The 17057-nt window shown below is 40.0% G+C and overlaps 1 protein-coding gene across 44 annotated transcripts; it reads left to right on the forward strand.

Annotated features, from left to right (window-relative positions):
- The first annotated feature begins 317 nt into the window (after positions 1 to 317).
- On the forward strand, positions 318 to 15132 carry sh3bgr (SH3 domain binding glutamate-rich protein). Of its 44 annotated transcripts, none has more exons than XM_074641620.1 (12): positions 318 to 500; positions 2002 to 2187; positions 3227 to 3307; positions 4345 to 4434; positions 6462 to 6653; positions 7236 to 7268; positions 9528 to 9551; positions 9941 to 9967; positions 11715 to 11741; positions 12781 to 12813; positions 13698 to 13759; positions 14659 to 15132. In XM_074641620.1, the coding sequence occupies exons 1-11, from the start codon at positions 456 to 458 to the stop codon at positions 13713 to 13715; spliced, it is 756 nt and encodes a 251-aa protein (XP_074497721.1). In that variant the 5' UTR covers positions 318 to 455; the 3' UTR covers positions 13716 to 13759; positions 14659 to 15132. The 44 variants fall into 44 exon arrangements, with proteins under 44 accessions (XP_074497721.1, XP_074497729.1, XP_074497728.1 ...); XM_074641619.1 differs by having other exon boundaries at positions 319 to 500; positions 6462 to 6668; XM_074641628.1 differs by lacking the exon at positions 12781 to 12813.
- The last annotated feature ends 1925 nt before the right edge of the window (positions 15133 to 17057 follow it).

Consider the following 17057-nt stretch of genomic DNA (forward strand, 5'->3'; position numbering starts at 1 on the left):
TTAAGCCTGCTTTATAATAAAAAGAAACATGAAAATCTCACTTTTTTTTAATAATATGGGATCTTTAATTGTCTCCTATTCAAGGACCCTAAACGGGCCCGAGTAGAGTTGTTGCGTTTGGAAACCAAAGGCTGACAGCCTATAGTGCTGGTCAGTGCTATTTCTGTCCATATATGCACTCAGCAGAGAGCCGGAGCTGAACTTCACTGTCCCCTGCAGCCGACAGACAGCTGAAGTTGCCAATCAGTCTGTGATGTTGCTGCGCCTCTAGAGGGCCAACCAGCCTATCCTGCACTAATGGAGCCTGGAGACACAAATAGACCCTGCAGCAGTGTGTGTGTGTGTGTGTGTGATCTCAGTGCTATGTCTCTCTAATAATAGAGGAGGCCGCCTGCTCCTTTAAGAGCCTCTACTTGTTGCACAGCCTATACTCCACTAAATATATTGAAACAAAAATGGTTATCAAAGTATATCTCGCCACTTCATCGGGATCCACTGCGGTAAGCATTCAGACTCATTTACTATCAGTAGTTTACTCCTTAAACTTCCACTAACTGATTCAACAGCGCTAAACAACAAAATGCATGCCTGTGATTTCGCATACGTAACGCATATTGGCATGTTTATGACTTGATGTGTGCTTAGATTGATCCTGCAGCTGTGCTTCAATACTTTATATCTCACAAGAAGTCGATGCAGATCTTTCTAGAACAGGAGCTCCACAAAGCTTTGCATGACACAGACCCCGATATAGAGACCACATACCCGGTGTTAGTGGAGATTTTGCCCCTATAATAAACACTTTTCAGACTACTTGTGACCAGATATACGTGTTTAAACACTAGGTGGGGTGATAACCACAGCAAGTTAGGTGTGAATTCATCTCCTTAGATCTACTTTTAGTAAAGCTAAATAAGCAGTTTGAGCCAGTCCTGGAGGTGGCATGGTGGCCCAGTTGGCTAGCAGTGTTGTCTCACAGCTGTGTGTGATGTAGGTAACACAGTTTACAGTCTAAGTATATAGTATATAAGTCTGATGCAGTGAGGGCCAAAGAGCAAATGTACTATGTATAATTAGGGCCACATTGAGGGAAAAAAATCGGAGATTTCGAGAATAAAGTCAGAAGTTTACAAGACAAAAAATCGTAATATTACAAGAATGAAGTCATAATTTAACGAGAAAAAAGTTGTAATATTATGAGAATAAAGTCATAATATTATGAGAAAAAACTCAGAAGTTTACGAGAATAAAGTCAGAAGCTTACGAGAAAAAAGTCGTAATATTACGAGAATAAAGTCATAATACTATGAGAAAAAACTCAGAAGTTTACGAGAATAAAGTTGAAATATTACGAGAACGATTAATTGATTAGTTGTCAACTATTTAATTATTCACCAACTATTTTGATAATCAATTAATCAGTTTGAATAATTTTTTTAAGATTAAAAAAAAGTAAATTCTCTGATTCCAGCTTCTTAAATGTGAATAGTTTCTGGTTTATTTACTCCTCTATGACAGTAAACTGAATATCTTTGAGTTGTGGACAAAACAAAAAATTTGGGCTTCATTTACTCCATTTCCTGACATTTTATAGATCAAACAACTAATCGATTAATCGAGAAAATAATCAACAGATTAATCGACAATGAAAACAATTGTTAGTTGCAGCCCTACAACAGTCCAAAACACAAAGATATTCCATCTGCAGTGATATATTATATACAGTGATATATATCCGGGCATTTGTGCTTGATAAATAACTTCAATGACTAATTTAATATTTTGTAATTGTTTGAGCATTGGGTTTATATGTTTATTTGGTAGGACAGGGGACTGACAAAGGATGTGACACAACCCATGGTGTTATTATATATTATAAATGACACTTATTATTCTGGGAGAAACACAAGAACACCGCAATTTTCAATCTTTGAAATTAAAAATATTACGCTGTGCAACCTGTGTTGATTTTCTTATGTTATTTATTTTTCTGCCTCCCAGATCAAGAAGAAGCAGCAAGATGTGGTCGGCTTCCTGGAGGCTCTTAAAGTGGACTACACTCAGCTGGACATCGCCTGCAACGAGGACAACCGCATGTGGATGAGGAAGAACGTCCCTGAGGAGAAGAAGCCCGCCAACGGCATCCCCCTGCCCCCTCAGATCTTCAATGAAGAGGGCTACTGTGGGGTACATACACAGAAACATTCTCACAGCAAAGACTCGTCATTAAAGAGATAGTTCAGGTGTTTTGAAGTGGGGTTGTACGAGGTACCTATCCATAGTCAGTGTATTACCTAGAGTAGATGACGGTCGGCATGCCCCCAGTTCGGAGAAACAGACAGCAGTTACCGCACGGAACCAAAGCAATGTACTGCTGTGGACGGGGCCGGCAGCAAAACGTATTTTAGTTACCTAAAGAAAGGCCCACCTAAAAAAATCAATATCAGTTTAAATTTACGGTATATTCAGAGTATTTCCACCGCTTTATCTTCCTGTCAGACAGCCCTTTCCGACGGGGAACTGAAGCCGTTGTATCCATCCATGCTCTCGCCAAAGCCACCAGACTCCATTGAAAAAAAACTGTAATTTTACCTAGCAGAACACGGGGGTTGCTGGTCTACCGCTGCCTCGATTGGTGACCAGCAACTCCCGTGCCCTGCGAGGTAACATTACTGTTTTTTTTCAATGGAGTCTGGTTGCTTTGGCGAGAGCAAAGATAACGGCTTCAGTTCCTCGTTGGAAACATAGACGGTATAGCTGTCTGAAGGCAAGATGAACCGGTGAAAATATTCTAAATATAGCGTACACTTAAACTGATATTGATTTTTTTTAGGTAGATCTTTCTTTTAGGTTGTTAAAATACGTTTTGCTGCCGGTCCCATTCACAGCAGCACATTGCTTTGCTTTAATGCTTTAAGTCCTGTCTGCCGACCGTTATCTACTGTAGGTTATACACTGACTATGGATAAGTACCTCATACAACCCCACTTCAAAACACCCAAACTATCCCTTTACTTTAATGGGCAGATGTACAGTAAAGAAAAGAGTAAAGTGCTATTATCAGAGGACCTGTTATTGATCATCCTCTGTTCTGGTTAAAACACATAGAATTTACAGTATATGCAATTACTACACTGTTCAGACCTGCTCCACACATGATGAGTCAGTAGGAATAGAAGATGTGATGAATTGTTGGAGAACGTTTTTTTCTTTTGTTTTCATGCAGGACTACGAAACATTCTTTGATGCCAAGGAGGACAACATGGTGTACGCCTTCCTGGGGCTGCCTCCTCCTCCTGGCTCAAAGGTTGGAACTATTTTCTGTCTTCTACTGTGGACAAAAACAACAACTTCTAAACAAAATAATCTAATTTCTTTCATCCCTATTCCAGGCGGTGAATCGATTGTGTTTTTATGTTTATTCAAAGAGCTAAAATATATTGTCCTTTAGCATGTTTAAAACTTAGTAGAATACATTATGGTTTGACTTTCTGCACTAAATCACATCCTTGAGCTGTTTGTATTGAATAACATCAGTCAGATAAGATATTCCTTTAGGATTTTAAGTACTAGAACAATACAACAACGTAGGCAAAAATCTCACTAGAACCATTAAAGCTGTGCAATCATCAGAATTAATCAAGCAATCATAAACAACTTTAAAGCCCTGCACAGCACTTGAAGAGAACACCTGACAAATATATGAAGATGACATTTTTATTACTGTGTCATGCATACATCTCGCATACAGCCCACATGGGCTTACAAGACAGCAAAACTAATTTAAACCAGATCCAGAATGCTGCACAAGCATTTTCAAGCAATACCAGTGGTGCCCAGTGGTGTTCCTTATGTATTAAAATCCGAACGTTCAAATTTTGGTCAAAGTATGTATGTTTTAGCGTCAAAATGTGCAAAAGTCACACCATAACACAAACTACCTCACCGATCGGTAAAATGACTGTTTTGCGAATGGAGTCTGGTGGTTTTGAAGATGGCGATATAACGGCTTCAGTTCCCCGTCGGAAAGGTTGACGCCGTTAAATCGCTCTCTTCAAAGCGACCAGACCACATTCACAAAAGCAGTCATTTTACCTCGCAGAACACAGGAGTATACATACAACTCAACTTAACTTAAACAAATCTGAACTAACCATTTCAGTTCCGACTGAGTGAGTTTCCATTTTGAAAAAACAAAACAAAACCATTTTGATTTGACAATATTCAGAGTGGTTGTAACTTCAAAACGTAGAGGACATATTGGCTGGTGATCTAAACGGTTCATTTCAAGCCCTGATTCTGTGTGATGTGCTTATATTAAATCTGATCATTTCATTGAAACAGGAAGCAGGAAAGGACGATAAGGCGCACATTGTTGAGAACGGGACCCATGCTGAGGAAACTAATGCAGAGGGGAACGTTGATGACTCAATAGTAATGCCGTCGATACTTTCATTTTTCCCCTCATGTTTTCTTTTAACCTTGTCTTAACTTTTCCTTTCCACCCAGTGTAACTTCTGTCCATACTTGTCGACTTGAGCCGACTCTTAATTTCCTCTCCTCCCCTCTGTCCCGGTCATCACATTGACTAATCTCTTTGTGTTCTGCATGAAGTTTCAGTTCACATTAACACAATATACTGAGTTATCATAATAACACTGTGTTGGGACTGCCAAGCATCATGTTCCCATAATCGTGTCTACAATTAGTTATTTACAAAGAGGAGTATTTGCATTGTTAAATTCAACGTTTTGTGTTTTTTGTTCAATGCATATTTTTAAAGAAGCATTTTGTATCTTTTATACTTCTTGATTCTAGTGACTTTCTAACATTTTCCTCCCAAATGAAAATCCCTGCGGGTCCTCAGTTTCACTACAATGCAGATTAAATTACAAGATAACAAAGAACATACGTCATTCACTTTCTACATTTAAATTAGGGCTGTCAAAATAAACATGATAATAACTCGTTAACGCAAATTCGTTTTTAACACCACAAAAACGCCTTAACACAACTTGCCATTTTTAGGTTGTAGCGAGCTCAGTTTTAAAGCTAGAGTGAAAATACTGGCATCATATGAAACTAGAAAACTTAAGGAATCCATTTATAACAACTATGTAATGTCAGTTTATTAGAAAGGAGACTAAACAACGCTCCAAACTTACGCAAAATTTTGGCGAGGAAAAAAAAGGACATTTTCAAAGGGGTCCTTTGACCTCTGACCTTAAGATAAGTGGATGAAAATGGGTTCTATGGGTACCCACGAGTCTCTCCTTTACAGACATGCCCACTTTATGATAATCATATGCAGTTTGGGGCAAGTCATAGTCAAGTCAGCACACTGACACACTGACAGCTGTTGTTGCCTGTTGGGCTTGAGTTTGCCATGTTATGATTTGAGTATATTGTTTTATGCTAAATGCAGTACCTGTGAGGGTTTCTGGACAATATTTGTCATTGTTTTGCGTTGGCAATTGATTTCCAATAATAAATATATACATACATTTGCATAAAGCAAGCATATTTGTCCACTCAACAGATAAAAAACGTGTGATTAATTTTCAATTAATCATGGACAATCATGCGATTAATATTTTAATCGATTGACAGCCCTAATTCAAAGTTTGAAAATTCTGCATTAACCATCTTTAAAATGGAATAATATTGAAGTAAGGTTAGTCCAGGATATAAGCAAACATTCCTCATAAGCAAGATTTTAATCCACTGATTTTCTACTTTAGGATTTAAAGTAATTTAGCTCAAAACACCACTGAAGAGTTCTGCTCAGCTGAACCTGTGATCTGTCTTTTGCCCACAGGCTACAATGCAGTGCTGCATGAGCAAAGTGAAAACTGAGTTAATTTTCTTTCCAGCTGGAGTTCAGTTGCCCCCGTGCTTTTACTGCTCAACATTTTGGGAAATACACTCATACGCTGAGAGATGAAATAAATAAATAATGATGCACCACTTTAATGTCTGTAAGGTAAATGAGAAGCTACAGCCAGCAACTGGTTAGCTTAAAAGACTGAAAATTGCTGGAAACAGCTAGTCTGACTCTGTCCAAAGATAACAAAACCTGACCTACCAGCACCTCTAAAGCTCTCTAATTAACATGTTATATAGTGTTTGTTTTATTTTTAATAATCTGGCACATGACTGATTCTCACCTGTGACAAAAAAAGCTGTCTTCAATCCATGATGCATCATTCCAAACTTTTGATTTTCATAAAGGAAGTACTGACATGTCTCCACCTTTTAACTGCTACTACTTCTTCCCCTCCACTTCATTCCCAGGATTGTCTAACACCTATTTAAGTTTTTGAACCTCTCCAACTGATGAGCTGACCGTCTTTGTGCTGTTGAAGCAGTGCCTGAACATCTATCCCATTAATATTCTCTTTTTTTTTATCACATCATTTGTTTTCCTTGATCACCAGTTGTTGTTTTCACCTCACAATAAGGAGGTTCCAGTGGAGGAGCGCAACGGGAATGCACACGGAGAGGAGGAGGAGGAGGAGCAGGCAGCTGATGAGGAGGAGGAAGGTGAGGGTGGCGAGGAGGAGGAGGAGGTAGCAGATGATGAAGCCACGGAAGGAGAAACAGCAGGAGACGAGGCCCCCGCAGACGAGGAGGAGGAGGAAGAAACAGACGAGGTCACAGGAGACACAGTAATTGCCACTCGACTACAATCCGACCTCCTGTAGTTTTGCCTCTCCCTCCATCCCTTGAATGTTTTGAATTGATTGTCTTCTCCTCCTTCCCATCATTCCTGGAATGCTCTGGTTTTCCTTCCTTCACTGTCCCTTTAATGTCCTTTTCTTGCCTCCTTTTGAAGTGCCTGTCGTCCTCGTACTGCATCTCCTCGTCGTCAAGTCTCTTTCAGAGTTATTTATTTACCAAAAATGTGCAACGTTCCTCTTCACTGTTCCTGTTCATCGTTTATTCAGCACCATTGGACACTTAACCTCTTCACTGTTGTATTTCTGCAACTTTTTATGGGTTTTGTCTGTTTTTCTTTTTCCCTCAATGTGTCTGTGTATTTTTGCTGATGACCACTTGTCTTCCATCCCGCATTTCACTGCATATCCAATCCCATAAACACCCCACTTTGTCTGGTTCAATAAGCCTGATCTGCGGGTGCTGTTGTGTTTCAGTATGACTATACAGTATGTGATATGTATTTGTACTGTATGCACAGTCTGACATCTCTAATACTATCTTATCTCTTCTGTTAGCAGGCCCATGCAGAGGAAGAAGAAGAAGAACAGGTAGGTTTATCAAAAGTTTACGGACTTGCCAGTGATTTCAAAATGTTGTCTAAAGTAATGATTACTAACATGAGCTGCACTTGTAGGGTGTCAATTAACTGTCAGATTAATTTGTTTTAATCCTCACCTGATATCTGGATTAATAACAATGTAAAAGAAAAAATAATTTTCTTAAGGTGCTGTTTGATATTGCAGAGCGATTCAGGTTATTAAATGGGCGTTAACGCTCACTATAAGCATCATAGATGTGGGCCAGTAGGGGCCTACTACGTCTGCTACGTTGTAAAACTGAAAGCGGGACTTAGAAAGCAACATGTTCTAACACGTAAAACTGAATTAAACGTCAAGTTTTGAACACAAACAAAATGCTTCTTTAGGTTTAGGCAACAAAACCACTTAGTTAAGTTTAAGGGAAAACATTGTGTTTTGGTTTAAAATAACTAAGTTTCAAAAGTCATCCATCGCCCTCATCGAGTTTCATGCTGTCTATACTAGTCTGTCTATACTCATCTTCTTTTATTCCTTCTTTCGGTGATTTACCATGTGACTAGATGACAGTGGGTGTAGCAGGGCCCTACTGACCCACATCTATGAGGCTTATAATCACTGATAATGCCCCATTTAATGACTTGATATCAGTCTCATTAGCTGGCAAAGTAGAAGTTAGGCTGTTTGCCGTTGTCCACCGTTTATACCGCTTTAAGAGCCTCAAGAAGAATTTCTATTAGTGAGAGTTTCTCTTCCCCTTTTAAATGAGTAGTATTATTTCACATATAACTTATTTACTCAAACACTAATGTTGTTTTTAATCAATATCCAGGTGAAATTTGTTGAAATATATAATGCTCTTTTCCTAATAATGTAGTGAGTTAGTCACGGTTGATCAAATGCTAACCTCTAATGTCCAGTCAGAAGATGATTGGCCATATTCAGAGGTTCAAACCCACTCTGACTGTAAATTACTGTCTACTGTATTTGCGATGTATAGACCATTTCATAGTTGTAAACAAACATTCCAAATGGGTCCCAGTTTATTTCCTGTTGCAGTGTATATTGGTGCCTTCAAATGGGGTCGTGTTTACCGTGTTTACGAGAAGAGTCCATATGAACGCCCCCCTCTTGTGGTATTCACGACCTGATAAGTGGAAAGTTTCTGAAAGCTCAGAGTTCACGACTTGTGACGTGTTTGTTGACTATGTCAGGAATGGCGGAGGTCATGGAAGTTAATTTTTCGGAACATAATAAGTGAATATATTGTAATTTTGGTCGTCTATTATAATTCTTTGTAATTTTATAATAGGTCTGAGGAAAATGTCAATATTCCCAACGGCCTCATCTTTTTCCTCTGTTATTATTCCTTTGCATTTACTGCATTATGTTACCCGCTTGCTAGCTTGCTAAATTGTTAGCCTCTGTGGTTTCTAGACGCCGACAGTAATGTTAATATTGTCGATGCTTAGCAGCGGTGTTCTCACGACTTAACCACTTGAACGCCAAGCATATCGTGTACACAACTTCCCATGTTGTAAGCACAAGCTCACGAGTTTCATTTGAAGGCACCATGTGAATGACATAAGCTAACAGGAAGTAAACATGGACCCAAGCTGTTGCCTAGCAACGCAATTCCATTGAAACAGTCTATAACACTCAGGTTTTAGTGTAACCTCTCCCACTCTCTGTTCAAGGGAAGTGGATGATTTATTTAATTTGTGCACCCCTTTGACTGTGCACAAGCATTTGAATGCTTGAAACCTCTTTTTTTCCCATTTTGTAGCCTGTAAATATCGTCCGTTCTGCCCCTGTTTGCCAGACTCTTGTGGTGGGAATGCATGTCATGATCATCAGACAAATCTAACAGCCTCTTCACCACCGAGAAAAATATATAAACAGGGACATTTTGGCAGTGATTTTCTTACTATTATGCAATATACGCATTTTAGAAATGCTACATTCCACTTTTACCTAAAGGGTTTGGCACCTAGCTTTTACCGTTACACATTTATATACCCTGGTAATGTGGAGTTTATTGAGTTCTTTTCACACAGTTTCCACCTTCTACTTCAGGTAGCTGCATGTAAGAATTGGCATGTTTCCTCAGTTCATGTTCCAGTCCATTGAAATCGCCTCACTTCACTTAGATGCATCAGTTTCAGAGGTCTTGCTACTGGTCTTCACACCAGTCTTGTTCCTCGTGCACGCACCGTACGGCATTTGACCCCTCCTCTGCCCTTTTGTCATCTCTTGGTTTGCTCCCTCCAGGAGGAAGAGGATTTGCAGTCAGAGGTAACTGTGCGTCGGTGATCGTCTCTTTCTGCGGCTCCTCCGTATAGTCGTCAGCAGTGTGGGTTTGATGGTGCAGCGATCAGGGAAGGCTGCTCTGGTTGGGTCGGGGTGGAGCGGGGGGTCTTGGTCTGCTGTTCCCACTCATCTAGATACTCTTTAATTTGCTCACTTCACCTCTTTCTTCATCACTCTACTCCATTTACCCCCTCTTTTTCTGCTAACATCATGTTCCTCATTTCTTCCCAGTTTCTGTAGCTGCTTCCTGACAACCTCAACCATCCCCTTATAGTTTCCATTTTAAATCAGGAGACTTTTCTATAGCGCATGCCTGTGGTGCTCTTTTGCTCCCCACACAGCCTGCTGACCTGCTATCTGTTATTTACTTCTAGGAGGAAGAAGAGCTACGACAGCTTGAGGTAGATTCATGTGATATTTTTTTTTTTAACCTGCTTTCCTTACATTCCTTTCTTGCTTCCTTGCTACCTCCCAGTCTTTCAAGCATTTCTTCAAATTGTCTCTTTCACTAGTTCAACTAGTAGACTTTGAAGAAGACAAGAGTCAGAATAAAGTGTAAGATTAAGGACAACACTGTTGGCCATACCAAGAGGTTTTGCTTGCAACCTCAAGTGTGTATTGTCTCTATTCTCTCACAGTGATGCAGTGATGATTTAAAGTATGACCTCCAGTGCTTGTCATAAGGACATTGCCGATATAAGAATAGAGAGGTAATAATGTAATATACTGAATAATGTAAAGTGTAGTTTGATACTATATTCTAGTATGCAATTCATTTACAATATGTTCTCAAGGGCTTAACCTCTTCTGCATCCCTGTTTGCATTCACATAAGCTCAAACACACATCTGAACATGCACTCACACACAGGCATGTCATTTCCACTGGGGGCGGGGGAAACACATCCCTCTCACTTCTTAAAAATCTTGTTATTGACCCACGCACTCTTACAGTTTCGTTTTGATTTACTCACAAAAATCTCTCTAAACAGCGTCCTCGTACTTTTCAGATGAGAGAATATTGATCCACTCATCTGGGTAGCTTTCAATTATTACAGTGTCCGCCCACATCTAAAACCAAACCTCTGCACTTGCTCACACATTGTTTCTCACACTGCACATTAAAGGGTTGCAAGTTTCTTGGTTAAGACCCTTTTGTGATCAACTCAGCAACTTCTCTCACAGCATTGCTTTTAAGTCTGGGTTAACTTCAGTTGACAGTTCAGGGGCCAGTTGCATAGAAATAGACTTAGTCTTTATCTTAAATATAACTTTAAGCCAGACTTGCTATAGACACTTAAATTTACATGTTGCATAAAGCTATGAGTGATTAATGTAAGACTGACTTAGATCCAAAGAATCCAAAAAGTAATGGATAAACAGATGAAATAGTTAGCTAACTGACCTTCTAACAGATTGTTGCCATAGCAACAAAGCTCTCACCTCAGGCTTAGCCATTTAGCCAGGGGGAGAGGTGGCTAACTTTCTGATCACAGATTAAGTCAGTCTTGATATTTATGCAACAGAAAGGCTTAACTAGACTAGTCTAATCAATCACACAATCTAAAACCAGTCTAAGACCAAGACTAGTTTTAAACTAAGTTTATGCAACTGGCCCATGACTTAAGTGGCCCATGACTTATTTAAAAAAAGTCCATTTTAAAAAACATCCCTGTTTTAAGTGCTGTGTGAAAAGAGCTCTGCTTCTCTGAGACATTCCAGCCTCTGCCTGATCTTCTATCACGAATGCTTCACTGCTTTGCTTTGCTTTGCCTTCTTTCCTCTCTACCTTTCCATCTATTGTGGTGTTGCTGTTGTTGTCGTACCTCTCTTGCAGGAGCAAGACAAACAAGGCAGTGAGTTTCTGTGGTTTGTGACGTCTTGTATTTTTTTTAGGCTCTATAGACTTTAGAGGTTTCCACTGTCCTTCGTCTTTCTTTTGTCTCTCTCTGTGTGCTGCATGGACTTGTTGATTTTTTTCCATGTAGATGCCTGATGGTGTGCAGCATGATAAATATGACAACATTTTAATCAAACCTTAGGTGGATTTAGTGTGGTAACATAAATCCGGGACCACATGTACCGAATTACAGACTACGTTTCTTTCTTTGTGATATTTACATACTAAACACCACATGCTTTCATCTTAGGAGGAAGAAGAGGCTGAAGCACAAGAGGTATATTTGATTTGCACGGTGTGAATCATATTGGGATTTTTATGCATGATCTGATTGCATACAAAGACTGTTTGTACAGGTGTATGCAAACATTTCTACTGTCTCCGTCCAGTGCACATTGTGGGAATGTGATTGATTTTCACTGATGGGCATTACTTCAAAGATGGCACCTGACCACACAATGTTTGTTGTTAGTTCAGTGTTGCATTCAAGAACATTTGTTCAGGCATTTTCTCTGAGTCTGCCAACACATCTTCACTATGTTTGTTTTGATGCACTGAGAACAGGTGGAAAGTTTTGTTGTGTTGTTCACCTCTGTGTGTGTGCACAAGAGCATAACTTGGACATGTTTGGTTTTGTTGCAAGGAGAGAGGACACTAACCTGACAGGGGGACTTGTCTTTTTCATTTCTTTTTTTTTTTAAGAAGTCATACCCTTTGTTGCTTTTTGCCGAGAGCACTTTGAAACAAAGCGGATGCGACAAGTTCCAACAAGGATGGATGAGATGGAGCACTTCTTGTTATTGTGCAACACTAGGAGGAAAAAAACACATACAAATATTGAGTTACATCAGATGACCCACTGGATTGTGAGCTGCTGCCTAATTTGTTTCCAGATCGTGCAGATCTGTTTGTACTTACTATCTTAATTCATACGAGAGGATGAATCTAATTATAGATAATGATGTCAACTCCCTTTGTCCCTTGGTGAGTGTGTTGTTTACTTCAAGAGAACTGTACCAACAAGGAGCAGCTCTCACTGCAGCTGAGTGATTACACTTAAACAAAACACAGAATGACTTATCTTGTATGGTGCACCGTCTTAAGCACCGCTCTTGTTTCATTAAGTCATCTTAGGATATACGGATTTCATTAGTTCCCTCTCGTCCCTGCTGTCACCTCTCTCGGGTTACTTCTTCTCCATTTTTAACCCATCCTCACTACAAACACTTACATGTGAAGCCCTCTCACCTTCCTGTGATCCGGACCACGACCTCACACAACCCCTTCTTTTCTCTTTCTTTTTTAACATGTCAAAGGAAGAAGAAGGAGAAGACTTGGAAGAAACACAGGTAGTATTACAGCAATGACTAAAATCCATTTTGTCACGTCTGACTTGCTGCCTGTGCTTGACATGCCTGCAGAAAACCTTGTTTCACTCTCATTAAGAGAGGATGGATCTCGCTCTCTAATAGAGCATCTTGATAACTCAGACCCAGTAATCACTGATTTTATTGGAATTAGGAGACAAGACAGTCGGAGGAATCATCATTGCTTTTATTTGTGCAACAAACTAAGCAGATCCAAGTGTAATCCTTTTTCTTAAATCCACTAAGCTTAAAGCCTCACCCGCCCAATGGATCTAACCCGGGTCACTGAGACGGAGGGGCTGAAACAACAAGCAGCATTTGTACTGAATTATTAGATTTTTCTAAAACTTAAAGGTGCAGTGTATAGGATTTGGTAGCATATAGTGGTGTAGTTGCAGATTGCAACCAACTGAGTACTCCTCCGCTCACTCCTCCTTTTCCAAGACTGTGGTAATGTGAGCCGCCGAGTACAAAACTGTTGTAACATTGTTTACCTCACGCAGAGGCCATCCTCTGGGAAAGTCTTTCTCTAGAGCCAGTGTTTGGTTTGTCCGTTCTGGGCTACTGTAGAAACATGGCGGACAAGAGGACCCGCTCCCCGTGTAGATATGAAGGGCTCATTCTAAGCTAACGAAAACACAATGATTCTTAGTTTCAGGTGATAATACACTAATGAAAACATAGTTATGAATATTATATTCCATTTCTGCTACTAGATCCCCTAAAATGTTACACACTGTTCCTTTAAGATGCTATAATCCCTTAACTATTCCACAGAAAGCAACTCAAAACACAGATTTTTAACACATTCTGACATCTTTCATTATAAGTATTTGTTGTTAACACATGATTATTTCTTTTAACAGGAGGAAGAGGCCGAGTAGTTAAAGCCAGGTGACGTCACTGATGTTGACTTGCTACTATCCAGGTAATACACCACACTTTCTCCACTGCTTTCAGTGCTTTTGCTTTATACCACTGGAGGGCAGTAAAACATTACCACATCATGAATAGGTCCCCTTGGTGTTGCTTTTATATTCGCCGTTTATGTAACCAGATTAATTAAACTGTTTTGGTTTTGTGTGCCTCTTTGACCCTGCTATCAAATCAAAGGCCTCCGAATAATAACAGACAATTTATCAACCTCTCAGCTTTATCTACGTTGTATACTGCACCTATGAAGCAGCTTTAGAGCATTCACTGCAATGTAATGTCCTTGCCTTTACATATAAAGTGCATAAATCTCACATACTAACGCTGGTACTCTCCTTAGCTTCACCTTGGTGTTTGCATAGAGTTGTTTTCTGTTGTGCTCTGAGGTGTTCAGTCAGAGGAAACAAAATAATGCAGCAACCTATTTACAAGGGACTGCCACTACTGGCTCCATCTGCAAACAGCTTCAGTGAGCACACAGTATGCCTGGGGATCATCTGGAGCCATAACGAAAACATCCCACAATTTTTTTTTTTGTTCCTCTGAGGCAGTGATGATGGTGATGATGATAATAATAATAATCCTGATCTTCAAAGCATGTCTTTTAGTCCTTCTCTGCATGTCAGACATCTATGACCCACTGCATTAAGAGCCACAGAGCAAGCTTTGAAGGAATGCTCACCCCCCTCTTCCCGTAGCTGCTTCCCAACCCCTGCGAGCCCCTGTCACGCCTTGTTAGAGGAAGCTGCTAAGTGAGCTTCAGATGTGCCTCCGGAGTAGCGGGCACGCTGGGTGGCACAGGCGTAGCGGTGGTGGTGGCTGCCTCCGCCACCACATACTGTCCAACTGAAAAATGTGTGACCTCGTTTTTTGTTTTTGTTTCCTGTGTTTCAGCCTGAAGGAGCCTCCCGTTACATCTCTCCCTGACCCCTGACGCTTGACCCCCTCCACCCCTCCTCAAGGCCACACTGGACTCCACTGGAAACTGTCGGTCATGTGCTCGAAGGCGCCATCCAAACTGAAAAGTCCTACCCCACATTTGCCCCCCATCCCCCCCTTCCCTTTTGACTGCAATGTTGACTTAATTTTTATATTTTGCCGTTTAGAGACTTTAATGAAAATGCGCAGAGTAGCCTAGTGGTGTCAGTTTGTTTTTAATGAGTAGCTTTTGTAAAATGCAAAACAGTTATTTTGTTAAACTCAAACATATTTGTCATGTTTTACTTTTAGGAATTCTAGTTTTCTAACACAAAGAGGAAGTGACCTTTTCAAAAACTATTACCTTGGCACCCTACCCTCTAACTCACTCTCTAGTGTGTTCTGCTCTTTTATCAGTATGTCGTGCCTTGATGACTCCCTCTATCAAGTGAATGTATAAATGCAAACTAAGACTTCTGAGGGCCCCATGAGGACAAAAATACGCACATACTGCAAAAGCACAAACTACTCCACCACCACTACTATTACTTCTGCCGATACTGCTGTCTAATAAATGCACTTTGTTGAATGAAGAGTGAAACTACGACTTGGATGCAATGGAAAATGCAATAAAGTAGACTGGTAAAAAACAAGAAACCTCAGTGGTTCTATTTTGTTTTATTTTAAACTCTTTTGTTGGCATATTTATAGATCAGTGGACCATTGTGCAGTGTGAGCAGCACAGGAACAAACAGGAAAACACAGAAAATGCCTCGTCCCAAGTGATCCTGGGGAAAGGAGGAGGGGGACTTACATTACCATAGAAATATATTTTGGCAAGGCATTGTAAGCACCTCACAAAACCATGTTCATGTTGTTAACATATTTAGTATACAATAGGCTGTCATCTACACAGAACCACTGCCGAACAGTTACCAAGAAGGAATTTACTCTTTGTTTAAAATGAGTCACTGAACAGAAATAAAATGTGACATTCAGCTTGCTGGCATTTACAAAATCACTGTTCCTCATTTCCAAATTGAATAAAACACAATAAAAGGTCTTAACAGCCAAAAGTTCTTAAAACAAGAATAAGACTCTACAGCCATGCTAAACGACAGCCTGCTAACATGCTGATGTGTAGCAAGTATAATGTTTACCCTGTACACCATCTTATTTCAGCATGTTAAAATGCCAACATTTGCTAATTAGCACTAACCTCAAGGTAGCTGAGGCTTAAAGGTACAGTGTTGAGGATTTGGCGAAATCTAGTGGTGTGGTTGCAGATTGCAACCAACTGAGTACCCCTCCGCTCACTCTTCTCTTTCCAAGACTGTGGTAACGTGAACCACCGAGTGCAAAACCGTGGTAACGCCGTTCGCCTCGCTCGGTTGCCATCCTACCATGATAACACTACTTTAGGAGAATTGGAGGTCAGACGGTGGCTGGCGGTACCACAGTTTTGCACTCTGTGGCTCACGTTATTGCAGATTCACAAGCGTGTTGGAGAACTATGGTGGTTTTAAAGTAACGTGAAAACGTGAAAGGCTCTCGCTGGAACCAGTGTTTGGCTGGGCTACTGTAGAAACATGGCAGAGCAAAATGGCGAACTCGGTGAAGAGGACCTGCTCCCTATGTAGATATGAAGGGCTCATTCTAAGCTAACGAAAACACAACAATTCTTTGTTTTCTTTAGTGTATAATCACCTAAAACTTTGTTATGAATATTATATTCCATTTCTACTAATAGATCCCCCGAAATGTTACACACTGTTCCTTTAAGATTCACATTCAAGATTCAATACTTATACAATATGAATTTGCTTTGGTTAGCTCAAACAGTAATTACACTCACCGAGACTTAAAAGAGTTGGTAAAACATAAAATGATCACAGCCAACAATCTTAACACATAAAAGAATATTATACATAATAAATAAATATTACAAATATCCCCATGGTAATGCCATCAGCACCACAAACCAAATATGATACAGTACAGTATACCATTGTATACCCAGCGGACTGATGGGAATGTCTTTATTGCAGGACGTTGGTCATATACCAAAGTAAAGGACAAACTGAAATTTTTACCATGGTGCTAGATGGAAAGTCAGGAGATCAGTAATTACAGTTCATCCCATGGGCAACATATTGTCTACACCAAATTGTATGGTAATCTGTAGTTGCTGAGACATTTCAATCAAAACTACAAATGTCAACCTCATGGTGGCGATAGAGTCAGGGACCAAAGTCATATGAATACATTGTCTGGGAACTATAAAGGTCTGTACCAAATTTCTTGGCAATCCAAATATTGTTGAGACATTTCACTTAAAGCCAAAAAATGACAACTCATGGTGGCGTTAGAGGCAA

The sequence above is a fragment of the Sebastes fasciatus genome, chromosome 7 (genome assembly GCF_043250625.1).
Source record: "Sebastes fasciatus isolate fSebFas1 chromosome 7, fSebFas1.pri, whole genome shotgun sequence".
In the NCBI taxonomy this organism is placed as follows: domain Eukaryota; kingdom Metazoa; phylum Chordata; class Actinopteri; order Perciformes; family Sebastidae; genus Sebastes; species Sebastes fasciatus.

Bases quoted from the DNA above. Each gene is read 5' to 3' on its own strand.
- sh3bgr (XM_074641619.1), top strand. From the start codon at position 456: ATGGTTATCAAAGTATATCTCGCCACTTCATCGGGATCCACTGCG. The intron at 501-2,001 runs GTAAGCATTCAG...TCTGCCTCCCAG, and splicing joins CTTCATCGGGATCCACTGCG to ATCAAGAAGAAGCAGCAAGA. The intron at 11,742-12,780 runs GTATATTTGATT...AACATGTCAAAG, and splicing joins AAGAGGCTGAAGCACAAGAG to GAAGAAGAAGGAGAAGACTT.